Source organism: Varroa jacobsoni, unplaced genomic scaffold (genome assembly GCF_002532875.2).
Source record: "Varroa jacobsoni isolate VJ856 unplaced genomic scaffold, vjacob_1.0 scaffold_289, whole genome shotgun sequence".
NCBI lineage: Eukaryota > Metazoa > Arthropoda > Arachnida > Mesostigmata > Varroidae > Varroa > Varroa jacobsoni.
In genome coordinates, this window is record NW_019213191.1 from 59,351 (window position 1) to 72,167 (window position 12,817).

General features: G+C 40.6%; 1 protein-coding gene across 4 annotated transcripts; it reads left to right on the forward strand.

The window, feature by feature from the left end:
• Positions 1-12,426, forward strand: Naam (Nicotinamide amidase). 4 transcript variants are annotated; one of them, XR_002679389.2, is made up of 8 exons: positions 1-91; positions 614-831; positions 5,813-5,950; positions 8,089-8,726; positions 9,282-9,450; positions 10,777-10,877; positions 11,308-11,475; positions 11,744-11,817. XR_002679389.2 is itself a non-coding variant. In XM_022830719.2 (5 exons), the coding sequence occupies exons 2-5, from the start codon at positions 8,117-8,119 to the stop codon at positions 11,824-11,826; spliced, it is 963 nt and encodes a 320-aa protein (XP_022686454.1). In that variant the 5' UTR covers positions 5,800-5,950; positions 8,089-8,116; the 3' UTR covers positions 11,827-12,426. The 4 variants fall into 4 exon arrangements, 3 of the variants coding, with proteins under 3 accessions (XP_022686454.1, XP_022686456.1, XP_022686455.1); XM_022830719.2 differs by lacking the exons at positions 1-91; positions 614-831; positions 11,308-11,475 and having other exon boundaries at positions 5,800-5,950; positions 11,744-12,426; XM_022830721.2 differs by lacking the exons at positions 1-91; positions 614-831; positions 5,813-5,950; positions 11,308-11,475 and adding an exon at positions 5,958-6,155 and having other exon boundaries at positions 11,744-12,426.
• Positions 12,427-12,817: the final 391 nt, after the last annotated feature.

The following is a 12,817-nucleotide window of genomic DNA, read 5'->3' on the forward strand; positions in this document are numbered from 1 at the left end:
ATTCATCAGGAAGGCTAGCGAGCTTTGCCATTGTATGAGACCGGCGTAGTGAACCTTCCAGTACCGGTAACTGCCCGTTTCAAGTAGTAAGGTAAGTTCGATCACGCTTTATTCGTATTGTCGAATTTAACCACCTATTTGATAGCTGCATTTTTATCTGCATAAAACATGTGGCAAATTCAATAGAACGTAAATATGTAAAATCAGCATACTGGGTATTTAGTGGTTTTTTATGGATAACTGATGGACTTTATGCTCGACGGAATAGATCGAATTGCTATGTCATATGGCAAACAGCTATATATTTTCAAGTTATGATAAAAAAAATTCGGGTCTACGCACTCATTTCATAGCATAGTAAGAGCCTACGAGCTGCTAACGAAACACGAGGCCTAGCGATAAGGCTTAATGGGATCATCGCTTGAGGCATTTTGGCACGAAACACGAAAGTGAACATCATCCCTAAGTACGAGCACGTAACACAGCATATTTTATAGCCTCTTTTGATAAAAAAGGGCATAAGATTAAAAATCAGGAAAAGCGAGTCATGACATATATGTCATGCACAATACCTAGAAAAGATGAGGCTAAGCTCTTTTTGTTTTTCGTGCAGAAGATGTCCCAGACAGGGTTAAGTGTGTCTGCAAAGGCACAACGGATGACATCATATTACCTAGGGCTTGCCGTCTTGCTCGGTGCACAAATAATGCTATTTTGCATCTACAGTACTGAGACGCCGGTAGACAATGTCTAAATCACCCAAATAATACCGTTGTCGGTTAATGGAGTTAAGGGCTGACTCATCGGTTTAGGTGAGATGACTTACGTGAGGTAAGCACAAGACGAAGTTTTTGACGCGTACAAACTTATACGAGTGAACTAATAATCGAATGCGTATTTGAGGTGCATGTCCACACAAGCTCCTTATTATTTTTACTTAAAAGAAGTATAATTTGGATTTCCATATGATATGATGCGTATAATACAAAAAAGTGAGATGAATGTGAGTCTAGATACGTCGTTCACCCGAATATAACGAAAAGCGGCTGTGCCCATTTCCTCGGCGTAGGCACGCTCGCCTACAAGCGCACAGAAGACTGGCAGGTTCTAATGCCTAGGAAGGATTCACCTTTCTTCTTTCGGCTGATACTACGTTCAGGTCACACTTATACGTAGAGGATTACCTCTGTGTGCACATGTTTTTGCCTTATGAAAAAAAGAGTAAATTTTATATAAATCCGCAAGTATCACCTTGTCTCACTGGCAAACATGTTGTACCTGTCATTACGCAAATACGATATTTTGAACAACAGACCTGCGGCTACCTATGCACACTATTTTGTAACATCTAGTCATTCCCAAGCGCATTATAGACGATATACGACTGATAGAAAACAATCTGCTAATTTTACATTTTACTTATGACAATAAGCAAAAAATATATGGTTTTGTCTAGCTAAGGTTGATTCGCAGATATCAAAAAAAAGTTCTGCCACACATCTGTATAACTATTGCAATAACGACATCAACGTTTCCGCAACACTTGAATAAATGAGGTATTTATAGTCATTTATCATAAATACTACGACTTTAAGCGACACATGAGTTAAAAGGAAATGTAGTTAGTCGGTTTACAGAATAACTTCAATATAAATGTTATCTTCACCTGTCCTTACCCTGTCCTGAATATGAAATTTCCTGCTTGCGCGATAGGCGCACACCAGTTTATATTTGGCTAGGTTGATCAGGCCAGATGCGGCACTTTAAAAGCTTTGCCTTTTCGTGTTAATGAAACTCGTTGGAATCCTATCTTTTACGGGATCGTTGGTCTACAGGCTCTGACCTCAGGCGCTGTTACCCAATGACGATGTTCAGTACAGGCTCCAACCCTCAGTTCAGGTTTACACATTTACTCAATTGAGTAGCTCATAAAAAGAAAACTTCGATCTATTGGATTTCACATAGAGATCGGGTGACATTATTTGGTTGTTTGAAAGAAGGAAGCAAGCAAGCGTATGAGTGAGTTTCTATTGAAGTCTCTTCCACCCCAACCCTTTTGGGTCGTTTCTACGCCATTATGATGGGAACAAGCCTAAATTTGAGGTCATTAAAACGGGGGTCCTCTTCCGTTTTATGGGATGGGAGAGTTCTGATGAAATAGCCTTGTGCAGCTCAAGAGAAAATCTGTTTTTGATTACCTTGAACACGATCTGTTCCTGATTTTTTTTCGCGAACTCAATAGAAGGAATATGAATATCATAACTGTCAACTACAAATCTCCTTAGAGATTCCAGCAGTTATTATTCTACGGTCAAACATTACCAATATTTATACCTTTCTTTTAGCTATGTAATATATACTAAGGAGTTTCAAAATCTCTCTCTATCTCTGCCAGCTAGGATTACCCCTTTTTCGTCTCGACCTTTAGGGAGTAAAGTTTGTAGACTACAACTATGTAGCTAGCTAGACTAGAAGAAAGTTAATATGAAAAAATAGCGTAACTGTCTATAGTGGACTCTGCAAGTCATAGTGTATACAACTTTAAGAAAAGATAGCGGATAAAGGAAAAGATTAGTCCCGACAGGGTATAAATCTATGATAATCTTTTGGAGCACCTCTGACAAGTCAGACTCGCTTATCAACCACCGAGTAATCTTTTAGCTTGTTCTTCATTTGAACAGGTAGTCTGACTCCTCCAACCAATACAACCAGTCAGATTTGGGAGCGGTGCTTTTTTAATTTCAGACGTAGCTGGATTCTTGACAATACCACTACAGCTATGGACAAGTGATCTTGTGATGCGGATGAAACTCGGGCAGAAAATCTGAACTCTAGAATGATTTACATCCATTGATTCGAGAGCTTAATTTCAATGTCAAATAGTTGAATTTTTTTATCGGATGCATGTAGATGTTTGAGTAAAAGGTGTACCTCACTTTGTGAGTATTTGCTCTATTCGCTAATGAATGACTGATCTATCTATCGCTCTTCATCGTACCGGGCAAGTTTGTCAGCGCGAATCCTCTTCCGTCTGTAATTTTTACTGATCTGACCCTCTTTCGATACTAGCCTTATCGCTTGAACGAGAAATAGCGAGCAGAGCCTATGGAAGTAATAGAATTTCCGCATTAGACGTGATAATGCGTGTAAATTACACCGGCGAGGTGCATAAGACGAGGTATATTACATGTGCGTGTATAAACTAATGGCACACATTTCGTCCTGCAGAACTGTCATAGCTTGTTACTACTCTTGCTCAGCTGAAACTTTACTTGACACTACGACACCGCTTCGATTACATCAGGTCACAGGCAACAAATCTGGAGGGATATTGCTCATTTCAACCCCAGGTCATGACTAATGCTGCTGATACTGCTACTAATTAATACGAATCGAATAAACTATTAGCGGCTAGGTTATCGTGATCATCGTTGGTATGGAACGGGCACGTCATGATAGCTTGGACACGCCAGATAAGCAGTCAGAGTAGGTCATGATTGTATTCATCAAAAATATACGCACACACGCAGGCAGGCATAGGCACACGGTTGTGGCACCTTCGATGTTGTTCTCCTAGGAGTACGGGATTCGGATGACGGCCAGGAATGACGTTGATTATCATTTTCGTCCTATTGCAGCTTTTCGTGCTTTATTGAGACTCGCTCTTTATCCGTGCCTTCGTGTGCGCCTTCGCATATGACCGTAACGATAAAAATGCATACGAAAGATCATGTCGCGGTCTGGCACAGGCTGAGGCGAGCCAGTGATTATGATGGATAAACTGATCGGGAGAGAAGGGCGTAACGAAGTGCGTCGGTCCTACGTTGCGTTGGCAAAGGTTTGGAAATGGAGTCAGGGCCCAGATAAGGACATATACATACACTTAAACACACATACGTACAATCGCAGACGCAGGCTCACATGGGCTCCACAAGGCGCGCAGAGGGGGCCAAGCGACTATCGACTTCCGCAAGCAGAGACGTATGTTGCGGCTGTTGTCGTCGGCGTCATCACGCGCTTCCACCGGAGACAATTCAATATGAACCACACTGTGTAATGCAGACCACCGCTCCCGTGTGCCCCTCAGGTGGTCCGAGGTCCTGACCTCACCGGTTATCCCGCCACACCAGCAATATCTGTTCAACTCCGCCTTGTCGTATATCCCATAGCGGAACCCTTTCTCCCCTATTCAGGTAATTACGCGTCCGCCTTTTCGGCTCTTGCCTCTACACCGGGACAGCGAACCGCATTCGGCCTACGACAGAGATACATGAGCTCCGGGCAAGAGTAATCGCGAGCGATCGACTGAAATAAACTATGTCAATAAACGAGTAGCAAAACGGTGCCGATGTGCATATCTAAAAAAAATCCGTAAACTACAACAGTATAATTGGCGTTACTTTTTCCTTATCGTGGTACTTGTAGGTTATTTTTTATGAGGTTAATTTATAAAAAAGACAGCTGCAAGCGCTTACTTAGATCAGCACGTGTGTGTGCGTATTCTACGATTATTCTGTTAAACGCACGTTATACAATCCTTGTCACCAACTGCATTTTTATTTTCGATGGCATACAATGGTCATAGCGGTAACAGTATCAACCTAATTGGAAAATAGAAGGATCGACATGAAGTCTAATTGCTCTAGTAGGACGGAACGAAATGCGAAGGTCGTGATAAGACTTAAACAAATCAACATTTTTCTCACAGGCTACTTCCTTTTGATTCAAAAGAAAAGAACAACGAACAATTCACCGAAATAAATGATATCTACAAGGCATAGATGACAGTGATGCGTTCAGATATTATCTTCTATTGTTGTTATAAAACATGCGCAGCGTAGTGGTCCAGCTGTTTCACTTCGAGATAAGGTTTGGTCGACTATGCATAGAAATTGTGCATTAATATATACGTGATAATGATAATGAGCAGGGAGTCCAATACTGAATTCAGTCTCTTATCAAGCGTAGTAGTAGTAGTAGTAGTATCCGTTTTATTCGGCCATAATCAGTCTAAGGTTAAAACAAAAAAAAAAAAAAAAGAAAAAGGAAAAATATAGTAGGTCAACACTGACAGCGTCTAGACGTTAGCGTATAGAAACAATCGTCGGTTTGCAGTCATTGTGATAAAAGCCTTAAAAATTCTCAAAATCTGCGTACACGTATTTTAATTTACTTAATTTAGGCTGTACAAGAAGAGTATTATTTAGCCTTTGCAGAGCTCATTAGAGGAAATTTAACTACATGGCAATAGGAAATGCATACAGAAAGATCTGTTATTTTTTGCAATTGCCGAAATGACTCTTGACTAACCCTGTCCCAATGACAAGCTTGTCATAACTTATCATTGAGACAACGCTCATACCGTTCCTTTTCTGCAGTTATGTTCTCTCTAAATATGTAATAAATAAATTGATCACAGCAGGAATCACCAGTTCATTATGATTTTCGCTGTACTAATACAAAGTGTGATTATTTCTGTTAAATCAAACATACGCTAATGCCAAAATCTGGGCTCTGTTGGGTATGGAATGTATTGTTTATCAAGCAGTTTACTTGTTTATGCGATACTACTTTAGAAGAATCAGCTTGACGAGGACCGGGCGGACTAAATACATCTTGTTACAGCGCGTAGTATCTTTCTGAACCGATTAAATTTCCCCTAAGCGAAATTGCATAAAACAGTACGCATTTTCGGACACATCTCTGTAGCGAAAAAGTAGAAAGCATATCTATTAAGAACGGTAATTCTTACGGGTAACCTTTCGCTCTCCCCATCCGTTGTCCCTCTCTCAAATAAAGCTCTGCTCTGTAGGGCCGTATTCTGCTACGATGGGAGCCTGTTTGCCCACCGCGTTTGAATGTGCCGCCGCAAGCGAGGCACTACTCTGGTATACCGAACCGCTTCTACAACTGATCTGTTCTCGCCGACAACGATACTTCGAAGTTCCTGGTGAGTTTCGGACACCCGCCCTTTACCCTTATGTGTTGTGCAGGCGCCCTCTAGTGCTGTTTTCAGTAGCCCGCTCGCGGAACGATCGAGTCAACAAGAAAGGCGGTCGGCTGGTTGTAACGAGAAGGTGTCGCACGTCAGACAGTTACTCAGATCAACGACCCGCCGGTACGCGAACTGCTTGTAATTCACACAGTCAGAACAGGTCGGCAGCCGTTGTCACTAACGTTTAGGTGTTTAGGTTCCGACATGTGGCACGCACGTTGATGTCAATGAGCTGTTAGTTTTACCTAATTTTTTGGACGAATTACTGATTGTTTACTCCGGACCAGTCTGACGTTATTGCCATGTCCTTTTAGGTCTGTAGTTTCATGTGTGTTGATCATACACACAATATAACGGGGGCGTCACTATGCATATCTAGTATGAGGCTTGGACTTCATCTGCCAATATCTAGTCTAATTCTATTAAAACGGTTGGACCAACGGGTAGTTTTAATTTGGACGATTAAGAAGAGCACTGGCACGGTGTTTAGTGGAAGAGCATTTTCCACTATAGCCATACGAAGGTCGCAAGCATCATTTCTCACCAGCTACACAATCAGCTGCGGGTGATCCTCCCTCTGTGCAATTTTAGTATACCAATTGACTAAAGCGGCACAAAATCATGGATAGAATTATTCATCGAGATGTATGAGCTCGATCGTAACGAGAGCAAACATTAGAGGAAGCTATGCATTTATGTAAAAAACCAGGGGTGCAAATTTAATTGTTGTTGTTACTTAATTAATTATGTCGTTAATTAATGGACACTTCTGATGAATGATTACTTCTGGTTCATACGTGACGAGAGGTCGGTAGTGGCCACAATTATAAGAAAAGAAAATCTTTATTAATCGGCTCATACTAAATGTAAGTAGATTTTTTGTCCTTAGAGGATATTTTGACATGAATGATTAGAAAAATGAAGCATATAGTTCCACGCAAGCTGCCTGCACTCATTTCACTTAGCTTCTTTGAACAGCACACGAAGAGATTATCTGACAGTAACCTAATATTTCTGTTATTGAAAACCTTCGTTTAGTCTACAGACATCATCCTCAAGTTCTCCTAATTGATGGATATTGGATGTACCTTTTATTAATAATAGTAGTGTGGCATCATAGCGGACGTTCTCTAGCTGCACTTTTGGCCTAGTGTACGTCCTAAATGATTTATTATCATTAGCCTAATTATTCTAATTAGACAGGCAAAAAGTAATCTACCTAATCCACTGATTAGGATCGCATTGAGGGTGAGCATATTCGTTATCGAGGCCGTAAAGCGAAAACACACCGCACGTATAATACCTTCTGTGACTGGCGATACGTTGCTTTGCTCAGGTTTCTGGCTTAGTGTCCAGCATGGCGGTTAGGGTGAACTGAGTGTTCGAGAGGAAACTACTGCTCCTCAGAACTTGCCATTTCAGAACCACAGGTATCCAGTAGACCCAGCCTCAGCTAACGGAAGTTACGATTTTTTCTGTCTGTCAAAATCCCTATCACGCGTGGAAACCGTAGTGTCGAATTGAGACATTAAGCAGTATTTTAAGTTTAAGAGTTCGCAACCCATACTTAGTTGTGTTCTTCATTCAAAGCGGTAATCTATTTCATCATTTTACGTTTAGTTTTTCGCGCTTACACGTGTCTAGCTTTAAATCCTGGCTTTTCCATAGGATTTGAGCTAACATGACATGAGCTTACTTATATGTTCGATTGGTTACGTACGAATTGCCTTTGCCTTTCTATTAACTCGAATATAGCTATATTATGCGATGGGATATATTATCCATGTCCACGCGCTACCAGTCAATGTTATTATCCAGACTATAGTTGCTTGTTTCCAACGAGCCAGCGTTCTACCGTTTGCGAGCAATCCAGGCTAGCAGTGTAGTTATATGGTGTAACTGAACTTTTGCAACCTTAAAATTTGGTAACGAATAGTCTCTCACAAGATATAACAATTGCTTTGTTATGTGTTTGTGAACGATTGGTGCTCGACGTTCGATAGCATGCTTTAGGAAAAATAACAGCTGAATAAAAATTAATGTACAGTTATTGATGTCGTGCTGTTTTGGACTGTTGAATCGCTTGAAATAAGTACTTGATTGGCTGGCTGATCTGACGACATGGAGGTGTTCAGAAAGATTCCGGGAGTAGAGAACGGTTCGTTGAGTCTCAAAGCGTTCACGGATTTTATTCGAAATACGTTCCCTGGATGCGATGCCGATCCACACTTCGAGAAGAAGGTATTGATGATTTTCAAAAGGTTCTCGATGTCCGATCCAGACGTGATGGTTCAGACCGACTTCACAAAACTGTATGACTACTTTCTGCGTCGGTGCATGCATCCGAAGTGTGCCCTGATTATCGTGGACTTCCAAAACGATTTTGTCGATGGCTCATTATCTTTGAAGAGGTGTCCCCGAGGCGAAAATCCTGAGGTCCTGATCCCCGGCCTTAACAAGATGGTGGACCTTTTTGACGTCGTTGTGTACACATACGATTGGCATCCAGAAAACCATATATCTTTCTTGGAATGCTTCAAAAAAAGAAAGCTTCATAGCACATGCACTGAAAAAGCAAGCGATGTAACCCCTGGCACGATGCTGGTGTTCGACGTCGATGGACGGCCGGTCAAACAACAAATGTGGCCTCGCCATTGCATTCAAAACACAAAAGGAGCAGAGCTACATAAGGGCCTGAAAGTGAAACCGGACTCGATAATCATCCATAAAGGTTCGTAAGATATGTAGAACGAATTGGCATCAGTGTATAACTACAGAGATAAAAATATCGGATAAATTCTCCAGACAATATTGCAGTATTCTGGGTTTGTCAATTACAACCAACAGAGAAGCGATCTGCAGTATTAGCTAGAAGAATTTAGTAATGTACGTTGGCAAAATTCCTTTAATATAATCAACAAAATCATTTGAAATGATTGATGAGCTCGGCAGATGCCGATGTTTTCCGCTGCCATATAGGTTAAAGATGGTAGGTAGCTTGAAAGTGATTAAGAGCTTTTCACATCGAATTTGCAACAAAATGCCGATATCGGCTTTCTGCCTCAAGCCCTAAATGCCTTTCTCTATGAACCCACAGAAGCTAGGTCGAATAATCGATGGCTAAGATGTCTTCGGATTTCCAAAACGTTTTCCTGATATCTTGGCTAGACGCATGTATGCGGTAGAAATTAAGAATCTATACGTTTTTATCATATAAGTAGTTAATCAAATGGTGGGGAACGAGAACGATGCTTAATTCGGTATCTTTGTTTCACTAATTTATTAGGTGAAGAGGTCGATGTGGATTCATATTCGGCATTTTGGGATAATTTACGAATTTCAAAAACGAGTCTCGTGGTCGACTTGCGCAGCAAACAGGTAAACCACGTGTACATCGCCGGTATTGCATACGACGCCTGTGTATTATGGACGGCAATGGACGCAATGTCGGAAGGGTAGGTCCACACTAGCAATAATCGTCTGCTGGCATTGTAAACAATGCTTCGAATGAAAACACCATGGGGATAAATGTTCAATTTCGAAAAATTGACTGGCCCGTCGGGTCAAAGTAAGCAAACGGCATCAAGCTAAACTGTTTTGCTATTTTGCATTGATAGCGCTTTCCAGTATGCTTCTAATATTAGCCAAAACTCGGCTTCAATATCCGTAGATACATTATTAGGGAGACGCACATTTTTACCTTTGTGAATTATCACTTCTTAGAAATGGGATTATGCTTTTTGTTTTACTAGGTCGTTTAGCATTAAGCGTGACGTATTTACAGATGACGCCTTCTTGTAGCGCTGCGACATTGTTCTCTTCTGAAACGCAGTTGCTGTTTCGGATACTGCGACTCGGACCTTTAACGAGCCAGTTGTAGTAGGCCACCAAAGATCAGAAATGTTACATGATTTCTTCTCTTTGCTCTCACGTTATCGCATATACCTATCCGTATCGTATACCTATTATGATTCATGATAAATAAACCGATCCATTACAGTAATTGCAGACGTTCAGATCGATAGGTAATTGGAACAGGACATCAAGCTAAAACGTACAGCTGCGTGATTATGGTGCCTGTTTGGGGTTTTACTGGGCTATTATTCGCTATAGACTTTCTTACTTTTGATTACACTGGTAAAATTTAATTCGTCCTATATCTTTAGCCATAATTGCAAGGTATCATGGATAATATGATTACAGGATATCTGGGTCATAAGAGAAAATGACAATCTTATTTATTTCTATTTTTCCAGCGATAATTTAATGATACTAGAAATAGTTGTCCAAACGTACGTTTACGTTGTGTTATTGATATTTTATAATAGTTTGATTCTCATCACATACTGAAATCTGGCTTTGACCAGTTATTAGTGGTTTTTTAGAGGAAGTTCCGCAAGCAGCCTCGTGTATTGCATAACACGCTCAACTTCAAGAATGATGGCAAAAGTGCGAGAGTTACAGTTTCAAGAAACTTTCTATCATTCATCATATCCGCCATTGCCTCTTTCGTCTCGTACCTTGATGAGTTTTAATAAGATATTAAATCTCAACATGATGTAGCGCGTCGACCTTTCAGGCTTCGTAGGCCCTAATATTGCAGATGACAAAAGATAGCAGTGATACATATTTCGAGTCAACTAACTAAGGCCTGTGACGTTCTATATAACGTTGTTACATTATTATTATACATTAATAAAAGGTAATAGAATATATCTGGATATATCTACATATATAGAATAGGACATTTGGATAAATCTGTGAAACACGTACATTTTTAGGTTTATGACTACCCTTATTCGCGACTTAACGTGTTCCATTGCAAACGAAACGACTGCCGAGGCTGACGCCCGTCTAAAAAAGGCTAACTGCCCACTAATCTGTGAGTATTTGATCACAATATGCGGACTTAACATAAGTAAAAAAATCTTGAACAGTCGGTGTAATCGATCTGGCGATGGTCGTGTAAGTTGACAGGTAGCAATGATAGGTTGCTACTTTTTACAATGGAGTTTCATTTGAATCGATATTTAAATAAAGTTTAAAAATGCTTTATTGTATATATATTTTATGTGAACCATAAGATTTTCTATATCTAGAACCATTGGCGACACATATGGTTAGGCCGGCTACGATAGTTCCGGAATTAGTTGTTCAACAACGTGAATTCTTTTTTGCTTCTTTAACTATTCACGAATACGATAGACGCCCATGTCCCGTAAACGAGACGTAATACACACCAGAAGCTTTTAGATATGACCAGAGCGAAAGACGCGTAAGTTGTGTAAACTTAGCGAGAATGTTCGTTTCAGCCATCTTTTTTTCCCATTTTCATCTGGAAATGAACGTCTTGAGACTGAAGAACGAGAGGCAGACGGGAACGAGAATCTAAAATTAGGTGCTCCGGCGTCACCTGCAGCTGCTCTATCGATGCGTCCTATAGCCACGTGACTTTTCCATTGCTTCGTAACAGCTTTCTAGTGTGAGAACGTTCAATGGTGACAAAGGCGTTTGTAGCTTTCGAAATGTGGGAAGCGCTCTTTTCACCTCAGAACGCTTACGGGTGTTTTCTGTAGGAATTCAAAACATAACATATTTTAGTTTTTTTTTTTTTTGGAAAACGCGTCCGGCATCAGTCGACATATTAAGCGATGTAAACAGCGATAGACCAATCAGATGGCACTTAGATCGGAGAATTCCATCCTGCATTAATGCCTATATAAGATAATAATGTTATTTGATTTGCAGTCAGTCACGATATCACGAAGGAATCGCTCAATGGTCCTGTATCATGGGAAATTGTTTGGCAGCTGGCCGCAAAAGAAATCTGATATTGTTTATCAATAGGATGATCTCGCAAGATTGTTTCGTGCGCCAAGACCATGGTTGACCTAGACATCTCTAAGTGGATTTTATCTTCAGCTATAACAGCTCTGTAGGATTGGCTGGTACGAAGCCGTACCATTCATTTGTAAGCACAGGTTTCGTGTCAGCGAGCGACATCTCGACTACTTAAAAGCTGCTATTAACACATTGTTAGTTGAGCCCACGGAACAAATAAATGGAAAACAATATTTGAACAAATATCCGCTGACCGTTGACGTCAATCCAATGAAATTTCTGAATGTGTTCGTGAAGACCTGACTCGCGTGATATCAGGAAAGACTTCATTCATTCCAGTATTCCGATTATCAGAAGGTTGTTAACTCAGATATACTAGGTCAGACACAACAAGTACTAAGTCCACTAAGGGGAGCAAATCCGATATGATACTCGCACAAATGATACAAATGGATTACTAAAAGTGAGATAAGATACCTACTGTCTGCGTATATTATATACACATATCTATACTTTAGTGAAGATTAAAGTGGTGAATAAGTGTTGTAATAGACAAATATGATCGAATAAATGAAAGGTTTAAGTGCTAAGGAACGTTTCTTCTTGCACTCGGTAGGTTTGAGTTCAGAAATGAAGGACGGATGATAAGTTGGGTGATAAATTAGATAATATTGCTATCGCCGTCCCTTGCGTGCATCTAGATAGTTACCACTCCTACGATGTACGAATCGTGAATTCAACATTCGCTTAATATATTTATCTCGTCCACGTTTTAGGGACTTGCCGTTGCGGTTCAATCGGTAGAGACTGGAGCCGCTCGCCTAATCGTGAATAGCTCCGTTTGTGCGACGTAGTATCATAGGTATCATCGAGCATATCAATATTCATGTTGGTCAAACATAGCCGGAACGTAAACCAAATCCCAAACTGACATCGCTCGAACACACGATACGAAAGATCGAGCAGCCGGTTTTCTTTAGA